This window comes from Dromaius novaehollandiae, chromosome 5, assembly GCF_036370855.1.
Source record: "Dromaius novaehollandiae isolate bDroNov1 chromosome 5, bDroNov1.hap1, whole genome shotgun sequence".
Taxonomy (NCBI): domain Eukaryota; kingdom Metazoa; phylum Chordata; class Aves; order Casuariiformes; family Dromaiidae; genus Dromaius; species Dromaius novaehollandiae.
Window position 1 is genome coordinate 9,270,883 of NC_088102.1, and position 21,927 is coordinate 9,292,809.

Below are 21,927 nucleotides of genomic sequence, written 5' to 3' on the forward strand. Positions count from 1 at the left end.
TGTACTGTAATTAGATACTTTTTTTCTCCTTTGCCCACCTGGGTAGCATGAACTCAGCCCAAGTCCAGCTGTCTACAAATGCCATCTGACCTTGAAAAAAAGGGCTTCCCAGATGACTTCTTTGCCCACCATCAAATACATGACACTGCATAAAGGGCAGATACCATATACAGATGATTCTGGGCCAGGCAGATGCTGTAAGGGCCTAGCCACATGTCAGATGGATGCATCCTAGAATGCACTCTGAAGTGTGGAGCACCACTCTCACGACTTTCCCCTCAAAGGCATGCCAGCAAATTCGGCCCTGAGTTGGCCTTGAGGATGCTCTAGCAGGTAAGTAATACAGACAGTTGATAAAGCTGCTTCACGTGCAGCCGCAAAGCCTTTCCTGCTCTGCAGTGTAGACACGGCCACTTGGTCCAATGATGCCATGAGGTATATAAAAACATCAAGTGTAAATTAGTAGATACCTAAAAGTAGTACAATAGCATACTTTGTACAATGTGATTGACATACCAGAGAAAGTAAGTGGTGTACCTGATAGGATTCTTTTTAAATGTTATATACACATGTTCCAGAGTTATTGACTGCTTATATCGGATACAAAACTGCTCCATCTGTCATAAATTAATCTGGTCCGCAGAGACAGCACAGCAATTGTAAATGTTTGTATTATTAGGCTGCATTTAACCCAAAATAATAATCTGAGAGTTAAGTAAATGCATAATAGTCACCTCTGAGTCAGGCAAGTAAGAAACAACAAAAATAAAAGAAGTGGCATATATGAAGCAGTATGAAGAAGTATTCCAGAGTGGTGGGTGTTCCAAGCTATGAGAAGATCAGTCCAAAGGGAAATAATGCTCTTGCAACTGCTTGAGCATCCACTAAACCAAGTCATAAACCACTGTTGGAAAGTAATAAATACATAGCAAAAATAACTTCTGGGAGGCCTGGGAGGTATTTTTCCTCAGCAAAACTTTAGTAGTTTTGGAAATGGAAGGCAAAGGAGAAAGAAACACTGAAACAAATGAAAAGTTTCTGAAACAAAAACAGAACATTGTTTAAGGTTGTGTTTTGGTGGGGTAGGGGTTGATGGACATGAACCCTATGGCTTTTAAGCAGAGTTCCCTACCTTGGTGGGTGCTTTGAACATAACTGAAGGATGGGTATTTACAGCAAAACCAAACCATAGTGAGGTGGGAGGGGCCACATCATGCTAGCAAATATAGTACTAGAATGTGGGCTTCTGACTTTTAATATTTTTCTTGCATTTCTTTTCTGCATGGCAGTAGTGAAATAGGGACTTCTAAGCTTCTGAACAACTGAGAGAACCAGGTTTGAAGAAGACATGAGGAAGAACCGTTCAGCAAAAGATTTCTTAAAAACTCAGAACTGTGTGTGCCAGATCTGAATTGGCATCATCATTGCTTTTTTGACATACCACTCGCAAAAGGCGCCAAAGCCATCAAATTAGAACACTCAGTAAAAGTTCTTTTGGACTCTTTTCTATACTATAAAACTTATCTCCTTGTGACTATCATTTACATACGTCAAAAACTAATTGAAGTCTCCTTTCACGGAGCAGACAGCCAAAAGAGGCAGATGCCAGGTGTTAAGGGCAGCACTCAAATGAGTTTGCAAAGGTTGTTAATCATGCTGGACTGCTCCTTTTCTGAAATGAGGCTTACTGACTAAAACTGGTCAGACTTTTTAGTTTAAATATTAGAAGTGTATACTGGTGAACTAAAACTTACGCATTTTCAGACAGTTACAATGCTAAACTAACAAGTGTTAAAGAAATATTTTGTTTTAGTCTGGAGTACAAGGTGAAAAAACCTTGAAAACTGAGCAAAAAGGGTCCCTGAGCAAGGACAGGATGGTGAGAAAGATCCAGCTGACTTTGACTCCCCTTGCCACCATCATCATTTGCAAGCTGAAGAGGACCTTCCATATCGCACAGTGCTTAAATGTGGAGAGTAAAGAAACGGTGCTCTGGTCTTTTTACAAGAATGGTGAAAAATTGTGACCAACAAGGAGATGAGTAAATGTGAAATAATCTTCACAGGGCACAGTGTGCACTTTGTTCTGGATCTAAACCTTGCAAAAGCTGGCTGGAAGAAGAGAATAAGGCATTCATGTTCAGATTTGAGCATTTCAGGAATCCTAGTATTTCCAGTTAAGCTAATGGGAAAAATGCAAAACAAGGCAGTCAATGTTTCAAATTCAGGGCCAGCATGGATTAAAAAACAGTACTAATTTCCTTTGCTCCCCCAGACGACAGTGGATCAGATAGAGACCTGTAAGCAGACTAAACACGCTGAACTATATTCTGCTGTAGTTATGCATTTTACTAATTCTAGTCATGACTATAAAAGGATGTTTCATTGTTCAGTATAACTGTTATCTCAAGAAGAGTCTGTCTATAATTTTATTTGAAATGGACATTATTTTTGTTACTGTTGTTATAAAGTGTGTAAAATATTGTCTGTATTGCAGCTTGTATAGGGCATGTGTCTTTGCTTGCTTTACTCCTTTTGAGTTTATAAAGTTGCTATATAAATGCAAGATGGTCAGATATCTTTGAATGTGGTTATTTAATCTAATTACATAGCCCTGAACATTTCAGCATATATATGTTTAAGGTATCAGTGGTGTTAACATATAACATCTTAAACATTAATATAGGCATTATAAAAACCTTCAGTACGATACTGGAATGCTGACACTTCTGTCACATTGGCAGCTCCAGAATAACGGTGAATATCTAGGAATAGGTGAATAATGGGTGAATATCTAGAAACAGCCAGATACCCCTGGGGAACAACTCCGGGAAAAGACACAATATAGCTGGAAAAATCTAATAGAAAATGGAATGATCTTTCCATAGAGACCAGGGAAGTTGTAAAACTGCTAGGGCCTTCATGAAACAGAGGACAGAAGGTAAAAACGCTTATAGCATCACTTAAAGTTAGGCCTAGAACTACTGGGCCAAAGCAATTTTTTTAAGCTTAGGAAGTCTAGAATAGACTGTGACTGTTTTTGTATCTTAGCAATTACTTGCAGTCTATATAAAGTATCAATGAAGACATTCCAGGTTAGTTTTCATTATCTTTAAAACTTAATCTGTGCTTTAATACACTATCTTTAATAAAACGTTCTTACAAGCCTGCTTATTATTCTAATTTAATTCCATCCTATGCCGGAGTTTAAAAAGTCCCACCAACAAGGGTGAAGTTCTAATTAGCATCTGTTTCATCTGCTCCTGAATTTTTCCCATTCACCTAATAAGAATGACAAGGGGGAAAACTGAGATGAGTAAAAATGAGAAAATAAGAGAAACTCATAGCAACTACAGCTCAATTTTCATCAAAGTTCTTCAAACTAAGCATTAAAGTGAATCAAAGTGATTAATCAAATTTTATTGATTTGTGAGTATGAAGCATTGATCTTTGACTGTATTTACAGTACACCATTTTCCCTAAGACATCACCATTTTCCAGCTTTGCAATAATTGCCAGTAACAGGAGTATTCTGTTTAACCCCATGCAGAGCAGGTCTAGAAAAAAATCAGTATTTTCATTTATCCATCACCATCACCGTTTATCCATCTGTCCATCAGAGACTATCCTTTTAATATTTTCAAACAAGACCAAGCAGAGCTAGACTTTATACTAGAAGACTAGAATACAAAATAATCTTGGCAAGGTGAAGATATGATCTGAAAACTTAAGATGTTACTTAACAGGAACAAGTGCAAGTTGGAATCATTAGCTATGTAAACAAGGAACAGCTGCCTAATTTCCATTGAAAAGAATCTGTCCTACACTGGATCAAATTCTAAACATAAGTCAGCAACATCATGCTGTAGCAAATAAAGATAAAAACTGAAATATCTAAACCAGAGTATAATCTGGTCCTTCAGGACTTTGAAGGCCTGAGCTAGTAGTGTTTCCAGTTTTGATCATGGCACTTGAAAAAAAGATACACAACTCATTAGGAGAATTCAGAAGAAAGCAATGAGAACGCCTACAAGTCAAGAAAATACTGCTTTTGATGACAAATTGAAAGATTTTAGGTCATCCTACAGAAGAGAGGGCAGAAGAGAAACATGATTTTTACATACATAAAAGATGGTTGTAAAGAAAAAAGGAATAACATGTTTTCCCACATCCACAACGAATAGCAATAGAAATAATGGGCTTAAATTGCAACTAAGGATATCTTGGTTTGACACAAAGGGTGGACTAAATGACCTGTTCAGGTGCCTCTCAGATCTGATTCTACGATTGCTTGCAGACAATCTGTTTCAAAGTCTCCCATTTACTACTGTCAATAGAGCTGGCACTGGCCGTAAGAAAAGGAGGCTGTAGTTATACAAAAGCAGTCAAGAACCAAAGCTACAAAATGTGCAGCACAACAGTTTATCAAGTTGGTGATACTAACAGCTTTTAATCATGTCTCAGCAAACTGTCAGAAGTGTATGTAAATAAGACCACTCTAAAACCACTTAATTATAAAATAATTATTCCTTGAAACATCAAGAGTTAGCATAATCAGTGTTGCCAACTTTAATGATTTCATTGAGTCTAATCAATCTGATGCAAACTGATTTCAGTTTTGTAATGGTATAATCAGCTATTTTACTTTTTAAATAAAAAAATCTCTAAAAATTACATGGAAAATCTTTGAAGTGTAATCTGAACATATGCGAAAGATTAAAAAGCCACAAGGCAAATAAAGTCACGTGTTTTTTAATCTCACAATTTTAATTTATGCTTATAATTTTAGAAGATCTGACTCATCATTTCTGAACTTCTAGTTTGGCAATACCAAATTACTGTGCCCTATATTCTGCTATTCTGAGTATCTGCATAGCACTGATCACACATTTGCATAATTTGCAGAAAACATGTTACACTGAATTGTATTTTTTTTTTAACACAAAATGAATATTTCTCATTTAAGAAAGAGCATGCATTGTGGCTACCCTTCATGTTAATGAGGAGTATCTGTCTGGAAGTATGTAAGGACAAAATAACACAAAAAGTTACACAGCACCCCCCAACACACATTGCAATTTTCAGTACAACAGTACATTGTCAGACGCATCTTTTTTCAAACACTCATACTTCACATCTGAATTCCAATAATTATACATATATTCGCAAATATAAACCAGATGAACAGTTTCAGGGATGAAAGGATATTATGACATTTAGACCAACTGTTGCTTAGACTTTTCTGAACTGTGACTGACGTACTATAAGATAATTCATTTACCTTCACAATCTGATTTAAGCTATTTTCTGGATATCTTTGCTAGGCAAATGGCTAACGATTTCCAGAATTTAAGGTCTAAGATCTTCTGATCATCAAATCTCAAATCCTGTATATCACAGGCCATTACATTTCAGCACCCTCATTGCAATGAACCAAGTAGCTGGTGTCTGATTAAACTTTAACTTGTGTATTTTTATACTGCATTGCCTTACGAAATATGTGGAAATACATTCTTCCTTTTATCCAGATAAAGATAAGGGTTGAGTTTTCAGTTCTGCCCCAGATACTGAGCTCTTGCTTCACTGAAGAAATCTAAATATCATCTTCAATCTGACTGGGTGGTGTAATGGAGAATAGCCTACAGCGTATTAGGTAACACTGGCAAACAGGAGACATGGGTGTATTATTGATCTTAAACATAAATAAATGGATCAGAAAGAGGCCTGCACGGTTTCAAGGGTGCTGACTTACTGTTCCGGAAGTTATCAAAATATGGCTGAAAAATTCAGGATGGGGGACCAACAGCAAATGTTTTGTTAAAGGGAAAATCAGACTGGTGCTAAACTCTGCACCGTAAAGCTCACTCTTTAATTTCTGAACCAGTCTGTTTGGCTTACCTGTAGCGTGACTGCATATGAAGCAACATAAAAGAAAATGATGCGGCTCTTCCCATAAGAGAGGATGACTGTATAGATGAGTTGGTGCACAAATTGTACTGCAAGTCTTTAAGAGAACTGCTGACAAAAAGCGGCCTTGTAACAGCTCTGCTGAGAGAATAAGTCTAATGAGATTTTAGGGGTTGTTTCCTCTAGTTAGACTGGACTTTCTTTAAGGACATCTATAAGAGATCAGATATGATGGCAAGAGTATCCTGTGAACTTTTGATTATGAACAAAACTTTAAAAAGCAGCTTAGACCTACACATATAGTTGTATAAGAAGACAACAGCTCCTGTGTACTCAACTGGAAAAGAAATACTTTAGCAAAAGGATAAATGAAATATTTAGTAGCCTGAGTCTACAAACCTTTTGATTCTTCCAGAGATTGCCCATGATTCATTGTGTCATTTATATCACTACCATTAAAATGGTATGCCCATAACACTCCTCCAAGATATTTTCCCCAAATTTACCATAGCAGAACTACAATTCAAACTATAAAAGAAATAGGATGGAAGGAACACTATCAGGGCAAGCAACAATTCCAGCCAATGCAAACTGCTCTTTCTATATTGTTTTTGAGGCAGGGAGCCTCTTTTTTACTCTGGAATAACAGGGTCCTAACTTGTATTGTATCTACAACAAGGTGCATTACTGCTTTCCCTAAGGGACTATCCTCACAAGAATTAAATAATGAATAACATCACATTTTCAACTGAAGCTGAATTTATCAACTAGCACTCACTGTATTTCTCTCTGGCATTTCTCTTTGCTCCATATGATACAGTCAACTGAATGAAGGAGCAGTGATTTATAGGAAGAGATAATTAGTGATGAATCAGTCACTGGTCTAACTACCAGAGAAAACGACACCCTTCCCACCAAAGAAACATGCGTACAGGATATACAGAGAACCTCATGCTGGAGGTACAGAGCGCTCACTAGCTGACAGTCTCCATTTTCCATTGACCACTTCTGGATTTCTGCAAAGTCAGAACCTCTGTATCAAAAAACTGGGATCTTCGGAAAAATAACAGTTATCTAACTATGTTCTACGTTTACGGTCAGAAACTAAAGCTATTCTAAAGACTACATATATACATACATACACTACATAAAAGAGGTGGAATCCTCAAGTCATGTAAAAAAAACTTTGAAAAATACCCTAAATAAAACAAGAATGTTTTTAGAAGTGAGTTAGACTATCTACAATAAGTGCATGAACATACATCATTGTGGCACAGGCTGTAACAGACGTTTTCTACCCGGGCTGTTATAAAGCTAAAGGCTGGGGCCCAAACTTATGAAAGATGATTTAAACATACAGGATATTTAATCGTTCTTTCATGTAACACAAAATCGACGGATAGTAGAATTTCAGCTGCACTTTTAAAGTAGCTATCCAAAAGAAACTATTCACTAATCCTCAGAGGACGAAAGATCTCGATGTGGTATTTTGCTCTCGTTATTATGACTGGAATATTTTGAAGTGCTGGTCTCAAAGTCAGGAAGAACAATTTGGAGGAACCACAGCAGATTTTCATGTTTAATATATTTTCATCAAAGCATTTGCCTGGCTCTGAGCTAATAGCTTCATAGCTCTTGCAATGTAGCTAAATGTAGGCGTGACGACATTTTATATTAGCACAACAGACAAAAATTTGGAGACATTTCAAGAATGGTCACCACGCAGAAATATGCAGCAACAGGGCTCCTACAACCCTTGCTGCTTCTTTCAGAGAGAGGAGCTACGTGCCGTATCCCTCTCTCTTATACGGGTTTAGGCTACCGTTCTGGTAGCAATAAAAGTAGTGAAAATACGCTCCTGCGGTTTTAGAAGGGGTGGCGGGATGAGGGGAGAAACCGCGGGCAGGCTGAAAGGGAGAACTGTGTCTGCAGCACGGGGTGGCTGGGCGCATGAGTCAGTGGTGCCAGGGAAGGGGGATGTATGCAAGCAGCGCTGTCAGCCGGCCAAGTCAAGCCAAAATAAGGCTAAAAACGGCTTCAGCCTCGCTCACGGAGGGACTTGCCTTATGCCATAGAGGGAGCGCGCGACGTTACTCGCTCCGGGGAGAGTTTTCCTCGGGCTTGTGGCACGTCGGCCCCGTCCGGGGGTCCCGGCGGGCGAGCGCCGGGCGCGGCTCGCTCCGCGGCCGCTTCTCCCTGACAAGCAGCGGCGGAAGGCTGGGGCGGGGGGTGGCGGGTGTGTGTGTGTCGGTGGGGGGGGATGAATTTCTACGACGCTGCGACCAAATAAGGGTAAACTCCGCACTGGCTCGCGGCTGGCTGGGAGACGACACGCCGCCTTTGACTGAACTTTCAGGAATTACAAACACTGGGAGGCGAGTTGCTATCGCGGGGCGGCGCCGCGGCCCCTCACCCCCGCCGCGGCCCCTCCGCGCGCGCGCCCTGAGGGCGCCGGGCACCGCTCGCCAGCTACGTGCCTGCAACGGCGGGGGGAGGGGTGACGGGGGGGAGCGCCAGGCGATCTGCGCACCGACCACTCACAACGGCTCTGCTCGCCGCCTTCGCCCCGCCCCCTCCCGCGGCTTCCCGGCCCCTATTGGGTAACGTTGACGTCAATCCCCTACCTTGCCCTAAAGTCCACTGGAACTTTCTAGCAGCGTTTCGGGGCGAGGGCGGGGCAAGAGAGAAGCGAGAGCGGTGATTGGCGGAGGGAGGTGGCGCACGGGGTAGCCCTAGACAGATCGAGAAAAACCAGGAAGAAACGCGCTCTGGCTCCGGTACAGCGAAGTGGGTTGGGCTGAGGGGTGGGGCCGCGGTTCTGATTGGCCACGAGACAGGGGGCGGGGGTTCTGCTGCAATTCGCGGAGGCGATTGGTCAGCAGTGGAAGGCGGGCGACTAGATTGGACGGCGGGGTTCTGGCAGGTTCCAGAAGAAGGCTGCGCGGGCTATAAAAGAGGCGCAAACGGCCCCCTAACGGCATATCGCACCGCAGACAGCAGCGAGTGGGAGCGGCGGGAGAAGTGAACGCGAGTGAGTAGCTGATTTGAAAAAACTTGTCATCATGTCTGGCAAAGGGCCGGCAATCGGCATCGACTTGGGCACCACGTATTCCTGCGTGGGTGTCTTCCAGCATGGCAAAGTGGAGATCATCGCTAATGACCAGGGCAACCGCACCACACCCAGCTATGTGGCCTTTACTGATACTGAGCGCCTCATCGGTGATGCTGCCAAGAACCAGGTGGCTATGAACCCCACCAACACTATCTTCGATGCCAAGCGTCTCATCGGCCGCAAGTATGAGGACCCCACAGTGCAGTCAGACATGAAGCACTGGCCGTTCCGTGTGGTGAATGAAGGTGGTAAGCCCAAGGTGCAAGTGGAATACAAGGGTGAGATGAAGACCTTCTTCCCAGAGGAGATCAGCTCCATGGTACTTACCAAGATGAAGGAGATTGCTGAGGCTTATCTGGGCCGCAAGGTGCAGAATGCTGTCATCACAGTGCCTGCTTACTTCAATGACTCTCAGCGCCAGGCCACCAAAGATGCTGGCACAATCACTGGCCTTAATGTGATGCGTATCATCAATGAGCCCACAGCAGCTGCTATTGCATATGGCTTGGACAAGAAAGGTACCCGGGCTGGAGAGAAGAATGTGCTCATCTTTGACTTGGGAGGGGGTACTTTCGATGTGTCCATCCTCACCATTGAGGATGGCATCTTTGAAGTGAAGTCCACAGCTGGTGATACCCATCTGGGTGGGGAGGACTTTGACAACCGCATGGTGAACCATTTTGTAGAAGAATTCAAACGTAAGCACAAGCGTGACATCGCTGGCAATAAGCGAGCAGTGAGGCGGCTGCGTACTGCTTGTGAGAGAGCTAAGCGCACTCTCAGCTCTTCCACCCAAGCTAGCATTGAGATTGACTCGCTCTATGAAGGCATTGACTTCTACACTTCCATTACTCGTGCCCGCTTTGAGGAGCTCAATGCTGATCTCTTCCGTGGCACGTTGGAGCCGGTGGAGAAGGCCCTGCGCGATGCCAAACTAGACAAGGGTCAGATCCAGGAGATAGTGCTAGTGGGTGGCTCCACTCGTATCCCCAAGATCCAAAAGCTGCTACAGGACTTCTTCAATGGCAAAGAGCTCAACAAGAGCATCAATCCGGATGAGGCTGTTGCTTATGGCGCTGCTGTGCAGGCAGCTATCCTCATGGGAGACAAGTCTGAGAATGTGCAGGATCTACTCTTGTTGGATGTCACCCCTCTGTCCCTGGGCATCGAGACAGCCGGTGGAGTGATGACGGCTCTCATCAAGCGTAACACTACTATTCCCACCAAACAAACCCAGACCTTCACCACCTACTCGGACAACCAGAGCAGTGTCCTGGTCCAGGTGTATGAGGGTGAGAGGGCTATGACGAAGGACAACAACTTGCTGGGCAAGTTTGATTTAACAGGCATCCCCCCAGCGCCCCGTGGAGTCCCCCAGATAGAGGTCACTTTTGACATAGATGCCAATGGCATCCTGAACGTGAGTGCTGTGGACAAGAGCACAGGTAAAGAGAACAAGATAACGATCACCAACGATAAGGGGCGCCTTAGCAAAGATGACATCGATCGCATGGTGCAAGAAGCAGAGAAATACAAAGCAGAGGATGAAGCTAATCGAGATCGGGTGTCAGCCAAGAACTCCCTTGAGTCCTACACTTACAACATGAAGCAGACGGTGGAGGACGATAAACTGAAGGAAAAGATCAGTGACCAGGACAAGCAGAAAGTGCTTGACAAGTGCCGGGAGGTGATCAGTTGGCTTGACCGCAACCAGATGGCTGAGAAAGAAGAGTATGAGCACAAGCAGAAAGAGCTGGAGAAACTCTGCAACCCGATCATCACAAAATTGTACCAGGGAGCTGGTGGGGCCGGGGCAGCTGGCTCTGGAGGCCCAACCATCGAAGAAGTAGATTAAATAGGACTGAAGTATAGACTGGTTTATGGACAGTCACTCCGTTCTCTGCTTTATTTTTTTCTAACGTTTAAGAAAAACGTCATTGCCAATAACAGAGTTTATTCTGTTGGGTGTGTATAAAGGCAGATCTTTCAGCTTGGTTTTGATAAAAGGGAAGGCACCTCCTGCTTTATAAGGTTAGTAATAGCGAAATTTTGTTAATTCAGATGCAGCCATTTGTATTCTGGATGTTTGTCTCTGTTTAAGTGTCTCTTCTAAAGTAACCGCTCGACTGTTGCAGTTGACAAATTTCAAGTTATGCATGAAAATCTTTACAGAAGATTAAAAATGCCAAATTCGGCTTCTGGAAACTTTGGTAACAAATAAAACGTATTTAAAGCATAAATTTATCTTTCCTCTTCTCTGTAAAGGGGCGATAGCGGTGGGGGAGGCGGCGAGGAGGGCTCCGAGGCCGGGCTGGGGGGTGCGCGCCGCCCGGGGCGGGGGCCGGTCCGCCGCGGAGTTGTGCCCGCGGCGGCGGCCGGAGCCGGCGGGGCCGCGTTGCTGCCGGGTGTCTGCGGTGGATAAGCGGCTGCTTTGCCGAGGGGGGTGGCGGCGCGCCTGCGGGGTCTGCAACCCGCGGAGGGCCCCGCAGGACACCCGTCAGGCTCTTTGGAAAAGGGGGGGGGGGGGGGGGAAGCCTCTCGAGTTGCGGGTGGTGTTGCGAGACGTGATCTCTTCTTCGCTAGTAGCTTCTGGCCTGCTCGGAGGAGCTGGGCGGTAGCGCCGAGCCGTTCAGGCAGCGGCACTGCGGGACACGGGGCGGCTTGTCGCGTTCATGTCACCGAAATAAAACGTCGTGGAAGTAAAGTACAACGAAAATAGTCCTGCTTTCCGGACAGCTGGGCTCGAGGGTCAGAGGCCGGGTCGTGGCCAGCTGTATAAATTGCTGGGTTATTCTTGGGTTGCTAATGTGTAAGCTGGGCTTTCACTTTTTTACCGAATGTATTTTTCCTCTAAGGCGATCAAAAGCAAAGCTGGCCACGACTCAGGGGTGCAGTAAATGCGTAAAGACGCCGAAGTTCATAAAATAGGCAAATTTCGTAGCAGCTAAACTTGTTTGGGTTTACTCCAGAGCTCTTGATTAGTTTCAGAAAGCAAAAATGGGGTGTTCAGAGTCAGAGGGGCCGAGGATGAGGTAGCTCCAAGGGAAGAGGCTGATGACATGCACATTTTCAGACCATCTTGTCCTTTAAGGGAAAAAAACGAGCAGCAGTGGGCAGTTTAAGGAAAGCGGCAGCTTGTTTTTGTTTGGCTGCGCTGCAATACGTGGGAGTGTTTTATACCGGGAAATAGAGGACACGGCAGTGTCGTTGCTCTAAACCGCAAAGAACTTCTGGGACTCAAACTCTTCAAACTTGTATGCATAAAATATTTACTAACACGTTTTGTTGTAAGAGGGTCGACAAAAATAAACTTGTTTAATGTTTAATATCATCCATTATTAATACAGTTTTAAATTTCAGTTTGCTTCTTGTATTTCTCTCAGCTAGTTTGCCTGAATACTGACTGCTGGGTTTCTATTCCCTACCACAGTGCTGCAGCAAGGAGCCACCGGGGAATGCGAGGCTTGTTAAAAGGTTGTTTGATCAGCTGTTGTCTCAAATTATTCCGAACCACTTAAACTTTATTGAACAGTTCATATGTAAATGGCAGGAGAATCACGGTAAGACCGGGGAAGTCAATTATAGCAACTTAAGCACCTGTTAACTACTTAAGTGATATCTCGAAAGGGTGTAATCAGGCTGTTTTCGGTGTTATGTACACAGCATTTTCATGGCAATAAGCCTATTGATTTCTGGATTGTATCGTAATATACCGTGAGAATGAGCAGATACCATGACTTTTTGTTGCCTTTTTTCCTCCTCGGGAGCTAATCGATAAACTAGCAGTAGGTCGTCTGTAAGTGAAAAGTTGTTCCTGCGAACTGTAATACTTTGTCAGATTCACTCTAGTCCAACCTGAAATTCTGCTATTATGGGATAAGGATTAGGAAGCAGCTGTGATCGCTGTGAATTAAGGTTAACTATATTTTCTATTAACTGACTGGTAATTGTCCTTGCCGCAGAGTTTCCTTTACTTTTCAGTTCTTCGTGAGGATTCTTCAGTGTCGCTTCCAGGTTATTAAACACAATTTCTTGTATTTCTCAAGCGTCTATTGAAAGGTATTGCAGAGCTAATTTAGCTAAATGCGCGCAGCACCCTTTTGTCGTATGACCGAGCTGTCATCTGGCCTTTCCCTCACCTCGGTCGCTCTTGGTCTGTGCCGGTGTCTCTGCGTGTCAGCGGTGGGGCAGGCAGAGGGTGAGAGTGCAGGAGTGAAATACCTGCCCAGCTGCTCATGGCTCAGATGCCCCAGGGGTTACTGACATGAACAGGCTAACACGGGAGGAATTATATATATATATATATTTTTTTTTTCCTAAAATACAGATGATTCTTAGTATGGACAGACCTAGATTGCGTGGGATGCGTAAAGGACTAGAAACTTCTGTTTACTTAGAGGATTGGCAAAACATTTTCAAGAAGATTTCAAGTGGCCTTTCAAATATGTAAACAACCCCCTGACACGCAAAAGCCAGAAAACTTGAAGGGCTCAGAGCCAGATTTCTTGCCTTCATTTACTTAGTTTATAAAACAAAGAATAACTTCAATTTTATTTTCAGTATTTTGAATTTTACTTGCTTTAGAGTGAAACTCTGGTCCTGTTGAAGCTAGTGGTGACTTCCCACCGACTCCAGTAGATCTACTTTTCCCCCCCAATTTCTTAAAGAAATATGTCAGAGGGGAAAATGCTGCATCTCACTTGTAAGTAGGCATATTTCAAGTGTGCATGTAGTTCTGTGGAGCAGTTGCATGTCAAATGAATTTGGCAAAGCCAGGAAAATAATCTGGTCCAAAATCTGCAGTTTCATTGCTTCCATGTTCGATGTGTCTCATCCTTTGTACTGTTCTGACTCACGGGGAAAGACAACCTGTTCTGTCAAAAGCATGGGTTTCTAAATTTTGCTTATTCTTTAATATGGCTGTGCAAAAGACCCAGCCCATGCAAAGGATATAAAGTGGTTATAACTAGTAGCACTTGTATGACTACAGTGTTAACTTCTGGCAGCTCCTTCATATTTGCTGGTCATGTTTATATGAATGGTATTGTTTCACGTAGAGGAACACCCGTCCCATTGATGCACGGAGGATTTGTTCACCCAAATTAAAGCCATTAAGTGCCTTAGCATCTCGCTCACCCTGCAGCTAGGCGTGTAGCAATGCAAAGCAGCCATCCCTGTGTGCAATGCGCTGCAATTCCCCACGATTGCATTGGAGGGGAAAGAGCCAGAAAAGCTAACGCTGAAAGAATTACTCAAACAACGTGCCGTGCGAGGGACCTCTGAGGGAGCTGGGGCCTGCGGAGCGGGCTGAGGACAGCCCGGGCGGGAGCTGGACAGCCGGGACATGCTTGGCCTGGGCACCTCCGGCCAGGCTGCCTGGTGAGTCAGTACCCCGCACCGCCGCCGGAGCGTCTGCTTGAAGTTTTGCACAGAGGACTTAGCAGACAGGCTGCAGCTGTGCTCGAGCTTTGTGATACCATCTTGAAGACTGAATATCTCCCAGGGGCCTGCCTCTTACCTCTCGGGAGACCCTGGAGAGAGCCCTGCAGGCTGGGCAGCCTTGGGAGCTGCCTGTCATTTATTTGAAAGGTTTGCCCTGAAGGTTTTGCGCACTGTGGGGTGCAGCCAAGGGGTGGCAGCTCCGAAGGGGATGTGACATTTCAGGGCTGCACCATAAATTCTGTCTTCCCCATTGCCAGCCGCTCACGTGGATCCATAGAAGGGACAGGAAGAAAAGGGAGAAGGGTTCAGGGTATTCACATTTCCAGTCTCGGCATTTTTGTTGGTTATATGCGAGGCACTGCACTAAAAAGCGTGCACTTACCCCCTGCATGCATACCTTATTTTAAAGCTGCTTTTTTCAGTCTTGACCATGTGTTGCAATGTAGTATGTTTTCAAGCTGCAATTGCGTAAAAGCTGTTCTAAATTTCTTCCTTTGACCAACCCCGATGCTTGGTGTGACCTTCCCCTACCTTGTCCCTTTAGAAAGTGCATGGTGGTCTAATCTTCATCTCCATTAGGGACATTGTATCGTCACATGCAAGAGTACTGTCATACTAAACCAGCAAAGCATGGGGATGCTCTTACAGCAGCAAAACTGTGTTCTGTAGTTGTATATCACAGGAAAGTTATCACCCCTCCCTACCCTGTAGCAAAACAAGTTACGCCAGTAAAGCTTCTTTAGCATACCTACGTGGGTCAGGAATCACATCTCCACCACCCTGATCCACGTAGTTATGCAGGCAGGAGCCTATAGCGTCGGCCTGCCTCTGGAGCAGATGCTGCTTGCAGCAGCACAGTGATTATATGGCTGGGCAGGGCAGCATTTCCAGATGCAGCAACATATTTTCTCTTCCACATATGAAACAGCAGTATTTAAAGCCCTGATCCACCCTTGCATGACCCATTTGCCTTCACTCTCTCCTGCCTCAGCAGGGTGGAGGAATAGACAAGCTGGTTCCTCTCATCATCCCTTTAACAGCACCAGTCAGGAGTTTCGGAGAGGAGACAAATTCCCCTCTGAGGAGCCAGTGCATTTTGTAGTCCTTTTTTGAGGAAAATCAAGAGCAGGGGAGGTAGAGGAAATTTTTGTTCCTTTGCTGGAGATACTCTCTCCCACCATTCAGGAGTTGCTTTTTGTGTGTTGGCCTCTACAAAAGCTGACAGATCACTGTCGGACAAAAAGGCACGAATTCATCCTTGCTCCTGCTTAGGTAGCAGTTAGCAGCAACTGTGCCCTGTCTGTCGGAGCAGTTGAAAATGCCACCGCTCCAAATGACTGCTGGTCAGCAGTTAACAAATCTATTTTGAATAGGATTAAGGAGATGAACAACACTTCTAACAGTGTTAATGCTATGTATTTCAGACAAAAACATATTTAGAAAAACAGTGGGTTTAGGGGTCTTGGCTGCCTTGCTAGTCACTGATAAGCGTGAAATATTTTCCGAGTATCAGTCCCTGTGAAAGCTGTTGCACTGCTGAAGTGAGAGTCTAATAATCGCATGTCGTAGCTGAAAGCAGCATTTGCTTCTTGCCAGGATGTGTCTAAAAACTTCAACATACTTCTTTTAAAAGCATGATTATTTCTCCTTTGGCACACTCTTTGTTTTCCTGCAGACCTCATTCACAACATGTCTGCAAATGTAGTAACGCAGCTTGTTTAAACACGATCGATGCTGGCAAGTCCTTGGCCCTGGCCCCAGCGCTACAGGTGGCAGAGAGGACAATAATAGTAGGGAGGCAACTAAAAACTATTATAATTACTTTCACAGCTCGCGGTATTGGATAGAAAATAATGTCTGTAATATGTCTACATTAAATTTGTGTTGGTTGTCTTCTATAGCATGGAGATGATCATTATACCCTAGAGAAGAATTAGAAACTGGGCTGTTGGCATTTTTGTTAAGCTCCGTAGGTTTCTGTGCACTTCGGATTCCTGAATCAAAATCAGATTTTTGGAAATACACTTTGCATATGTGGCATATTTAAATACTTCCTTTCCGTAAGAGGCGCCTTAATAACAAAAGGTCGATTGTTAGGAGCACAAGGCAAATGTCTAGCTACATGAAAATAGCTGACAACTGCTAATGTTCAGTAATCTCATCTGATAAAAACACACAGAGGGAGTAATTGCGTGAGGTTTTCATTAAAAGAATATGCAGCTGGTTTTTCTGGCTTTCCAAAAATGCAGGTTGTATTCCCATACACTGTTCTAGGCAGTAAGCATCTAATTTCCCTTAGAACCTCACTCTGAATTCAGTCGGTAATTCAGCTTTTGGCCATCAAATACCTGTAGCAAGTTTGTGTCTATAGGTGTAGTCGCCAGCGAGTACTGCAGATACAGCCGGGTAATAGTGTTAACAAAGCTGCTGTTTGTGTTACAGGAGGGCCCGGACATTAGGCAGACGCAGTATCTCACCAGAAGCTACAAGGCAGATATTTAACTACCATCTGCTCTGGATAATCCAAAAAAGGGGACTGAAGCGCAGCAGCGTTGATGTACAAAGGCAGTGCAAACTGCTGAAACACAGGCTTAGGAGCTTCTATTTTGCACAAAGCTGGGGTGAGAAATCTACACCAGTGCAAATGTTGTTATGCCTACGGATGTTACTTATTCCATTCGTATAGCATGGTCCTGTTTTTAATGAGCAGGCAAAAGTACTTGGCAGGTAAACGGCATAGTCATGGAATAAGTATTAGCTACTGTGAAATTGAATTCTGGACTTTTGTGTGTAACACAAACAGTAGTGCACACGCAGCAAATCTAATATTCCCAGGGAGACCAGGGCTGCCACGCCACTGCCCCTGGGAGGAGAGGAGGGAATGAATCTGGTGGATATGGAGGACAGGGCCCTGACACAGCAAGAGGAAAAAAAGAGGCAGAAAAGAGGTGAATGACTGTACGGTGAGTCAGTGATATTTTGTTGAGTTTATGCATGTGTTTATTTTCTGGGAGTGATATCTGAATTAAACATTAGATATACCTAAGTAATGGATACATATACATACTGCTGTGCGTTCTCAGCTACTGAGACACACACACAAACACCACAAGAAACAACATTAAAAGAAGGCTATTAAGGCTGCAAAGTCAATTGTTCAGAAATTAAGAAGTGCCAGAATTAAGACCATCTGAGCAATCCTATTTCTCGCTTTCTTTGTGCTTATGCATCATAATCCAGTTTTTAATTACATGGTAACAGCGCTTTTTTTTCCTATAGGGCACCTGCCTCAGTCAGTGTACAGGAGGGACAGCACGCACTCTGTAAGAAAGCAATGTTTCCCAGTTCAGCGCATGCGCTATTTACTGCATGCTGTCCTGCCCCAGCCCCAGCTCTGAAGAAGAATTATCCCTTAGGAGGTTTCCTATGGAGCTCACCACCAACACGTCTGAGTGCTTCACACCATTAACTGTTTAGTTTTCATCTCTGAGACGCGTACAGTTCCCACAGAGAGGAGGTGGCAAAACACAACAGCAAAAGCAAAACGCCATCTGTCTCTTATGGAGTCTCCAACTGCAAGTGCCAAGGAACTGATTTTCCAGACAGCTTCATACTACACAGCTCTTTATATGTTCAAAGTGCAGTTCCCATTGACTTCAGCCACAGCTGTGGATGCTCGGCCCTGCGTTTCGGACTTCATGATGCCAGGCTGTTCACTCAGAAAAGAAAACGACCTGCAAATAGTGGTCATTAGAGCAAATGCGGGTTGAAGCAATTTGCCTGGATTTCTGTGACGAGCCCCTACAGAATTTGGTTTCCCACGTAGCCTTCAACTGCCTGAACCATTACGTATTAATTTCACTTCTTGTAATCCTCTGTCTCGCTCATTTTACAGCTTCTAACCTCTGCAACAGCTGAAGCAGGGATTCGGCAGACGCTAACCTCCTTTGCTTCACACTCTCAGGTTTTTAGGCTTTTTTTCAGGCTGATATCCATTTGGGCCGCCAGCATGGGTGCAATGTTTAGTGTACGCCTTAGCTCGTGAAATAACTGCACTGAACTGATCTCCTCCAGCAAGCACTTCATTAGAGGGAGTGCAGAACTGCACCTGGACATCCGAAGTGTTTGCCAAGAGCCAGTAAAAGATGAGATGCGGGAACTGAATTTCGCTCTTGGCTGAACGGGCCAGGAGTAGAAAATAGTGGACAGTTTCTTTAGCCAGTCCCCATTTTGCTTTTCCCTTTCAATCCTCAGCCCATCCAGCTTGTTCTAGTCCTGTTTTTTTCCCCCTGATAATTTTCTCTTTCCTAGTTTGTCCCTGTCTCAGGTTATCCCAATCACAGAGACATACCCAGGCAATCCTGTTCAGCTACTTCCACACCCTTGTCCAGATGGTCTCTCCCTACCTGCACCTCTATTTGTGTCACCCCTGTTCTTCATCTTCTTTGGTTCCAGTCCTAGTGGCCGGGAACGGTGCTGATACTCATTTAACGAAATCCAAAGGCAGTTGGAAGTGACCAACAGCAAAGCAAATCTCTGTCAGGCACTTTGTTTCAAAGTGATTCTCCACCACCACGTCCATCTCCTGTCCCGGTAACTCATCCAGTCTCAGAGTAACTCTGTCCTGGCCTCCGTGCCTGGCCCGAACCGATTCTGTTCCACTCTACAAATCCCTTCCAGGTTTGTCTTCATTTCCCCCAGTTCTTCTGGCTGCTGCACTGGTTCCCAGGCCTTCTCTGCCTGTCCAGCCAGCTCTTTCTTTAGCTTTTGGTTCCAGTCTTTACATACACATGTTTTTCCCTGTAGATAGTACCCAGTTTTAGTTTCTCCCCATCTTTTCTCTGGAGTTTTTGTGCCAATTTGCTCCCAACTCTAGTACAGCCAAAGGCTTGTCTCCCCTGCATCTTGCACAGCAAACTCAGGTGGCCCTGAATATCTTCACCATACCCTTTATTTTTTGCCAGTTCTTTGGCATGGCTTTTACTGCCAATGGTCTTCTGATGCTGAGGAGGCTCCTGAGGCTCAACAAAACGGTCAGTCGATGAGCCATCAGGTCCATCCTCCCACTTTCCCCGATGGAGATCCTATTTCTGCGGCGCGCCTGTCCTCTGCCTTGCTGTGATGGGTGAGATCCGAGGCTGTTCCCAAACCTGCTTCTCTCATCCTCTTAAACACGTAACTTGGCTGCCAAGTCACGGAAATATACTTGGCAGCCTGCGATAGCAACTGGAAACACAACATACACAATCTGATTGTCAAAAAAAGGTCACCGTAGAGAAGAGAGTCAGAGCTGGATTTTCAGGGGGGGTGAGATTCTTCGGGGAGCGACTGTGTTTGCGTGGGTAGATCGTAAAGAGTACCTGCGGGAGCAAAGAGGCAGTGTCTGGAAGGCTATGGGAAGAGCGGGAAGTTAGGGACAGGAAGCAGATTGTTTCATGGAAATTTGCTCTCCCCACATTATTGTCCCTATATCCTTCCACGTGGTCATGAAAATCTCAGTGTTGCTTTCAGGTGTGTTTTCTGTAGTTACAAACTACCGCGAAAATGTATGATGCCATCTTTAAGAGCTGGAAGTATAGGAAATGTTCCTCTCTGTTACTTAACTGACCTGTCTAGAAGTCTTAGATCAGATATTTTCACCACTTCATGGGCTCTAATGTAGCTGTACTGGCAAAATTGTCCGAGGCTGTGGTTTTTATGTTATAGCTGAGCTGATCTGCTGAGAGGCATGGTCCTGCTCCTGTTCCCTTACCTTCATCTGCACCTCCTCTGGCCCTTCTTGACTCCGCAGTGAACTGGTGTAAAGTGCTAAATCAAAAGAAAACTACTCATTTATTTTTTCTGGATTACTCTTCTGACAGTTTGGGGAGCTGCCTTGCTATGGGGATAGAGAAGATCAAGAGTCAAGCCAAGATCAATGATGGGAAAACTTGAATGGGGGCAGGAACGTCCCTTTCATCAACACCTAGCTGTTAGCTTGGCTTAGCTGTGACACAAAACCTCACCCATCATGTAGGCATGGTTTCTACTGACAAGGAAAGTACTTCTGTCAATATAATTTGTACTGATTTTGGGGGCAACCTAAGCAGCACCAGTTATGACACTGTTCCGTTGTGAATGGCAGTACTGCTATCTGTGCTAGTACGCTAGATTTTCTGCTTCAAAAATGTCCCACAGATTAAAAACACTACCTCAAAATCATGCCCTTAAGCAACCTGCCTTAGCATATGGGAATTACTTCCAGGCAGAACTTGCAAATCTTGAGCTGACCGCTTATGTATGGACGTCGGTCATGTCACAGGAGACCCTAGGACTTAGTAAATATACTTTTCAATCATGTGAAGTCCCAAGCTAAAGTATGTTTAACCTTCAGAGCACCGTACAGACACCAACAGCCATCACAGAGGTAATGGGTGCCCATGGTAGTCCTGCAAATCCTCTGCCAGGAACTGGGAAAACCTCTGCAGATCTCTACCTTCAAGGAACCCAGTAAACCTGAATGAGTGACCATTGAGGTCTTATTGCATGGAAAAGTCCCAGTGCGCTGTGCAGACTGGAGGGGTTTTGTGTGCTGGGGTTTGTAGTTTCCAAGGCACAGAGGCCGTTACCAGGATACTGCTGTAAACAGTGCCAGGAGCTGTGCTGTCCCCGCACTCCCACCAGCCTCCCTGCAAGCACCATGCAGCCCGTAAGTCTCCCGAGCTCCTCCAGCCCCCGCTGCTGTGGCTCACATCCGCCCCTGCTCTAGAGCCTCACGGCGTATTATAAAAAGGGGTTTTGGGGGATCTGTTTGCTGAATGGGCCGACAATAGACTAATGCTTCTTAGGGGTTCTCCAACCCACGTTAGTTATATCCTTCCTGCATGTCTATCCCAAAGGTGGATGGAGCTTAAAAATGGTTTGCATGGGTGAAGGACCTGCCCAACCTCTGAAAAATGCGGTGAGGCTAAACCAGGCTGCTGACCGAGGGGGTGAAAGGGACTCAGTGGGTTTTCTTCTCACCAAAGGAAGAGGTGTGTGCGCAGCTCCGTGACACCTGCTGTTTATTTTGGATTAAAGTGAGATTGGGGCTGTGCCTGTGCAGTGGGGGATATTACTGGAGCATGTTTCTGCAAACTCGAGTCAGAACTTGGGCATTTTCCTGCCAGTTCCTCTGATGTTTTTGGCATCTGGGCGCCCCGTGGGTTGGCGGGGTCTGGGTCAGGGTCTGGATCAGGCCCTTGGCGGGGCTGAAATGGGGGTCGGGGGTGGTGGGAACCTGGGGTGGGCAGGGACAGGCAGGGCTGGGGGTGCCGGCAGGGCCCAGGTGCTTGGGAAGCGCCCCGAGAGCTTTGTGCCGCAAGTCCTGCGTGTTTAAAAGGATTTAAAGATACTTACAGGAAGGATAGGAGGCCTCGTTCGAGAGCTTCCCATAGAAGGTGTTTGACCGTATCACTAACTACCACCACTCTGGGGTATCCCTTTTTG

At 44.8% G+C, this 21,927-nt stretch overlaps 2 protein-coding genes and 1 long non-coding RNA gene across 3 annotated transcripts in view; all 3 read left to right on the top strand.

Annotated features, from left to right (window-relative positions):
• ZBTB1 (zinc finger and BTB domain containing 1) overlaps positions 1 to 2,575 on the top strand; it is a 27,166-nt gene extending 24,591 nt beyond the window's left edge. The window contains exon 4 of the mRNA XM_026113986.2: positions 1,290 to 2,575. Within this exon, the coding sequence (XP_025969771.1) occupies positions 1,290 to 1,326 (37 nt within the window). The 3' untranslated portion in view covers positions 1,327 to 2,575. The remainder of the gene's footprint in view (positions 1 to 1,289) is intronic.
• A 6,287-nt stretch (positions 2,576 to 8,862) lies between these two features.
• Positions 8,863 to 11,258, top strand: HSPA2 (heat shock protein family A (Hsp70) member 2). Its single transcript, XM_026114414.2, has one exon. It carries the CDS (start codon positions 8,969 to 8,971, stop codon positions 10,871 to 10,873), a length of 1,905 nt encoding a protein of 634 aa, XP_025970199.1. The 5' UTR covers positions 8,863 to 8,968; the 3' UTR covers positions 10,874 to 11,258.
• A 706-nt stretch (positions 11,259 to 11,964) lies between these two features.
• On the top strand, positions 11,965 to 21,683 carry LOC135328438 (uncharacterized). Its single transcript, XR_010389293.1, has 3 exons — positions 11,965 to 12,578; positions 16,903 to 17,423; positions 17,740 to 21,683. It is a non-coding gene; the product is annotated as an uncharacterized LOC135328438 (long non-coding RNA).
• The last annotated feature ends 244 nt before the right edge of the window (positions 21,684 to 21,927 follow it).

Bases quoted from the DNA above. Each gene is read 5' to 3' on its own strand.
- HSPA2 (XM_026114414.2), top strand. From the start codon at position 8,969: ATGTCTGGCAAAGGGCCGGCAATCGGCATCGACTTGGGCACCACGTAT.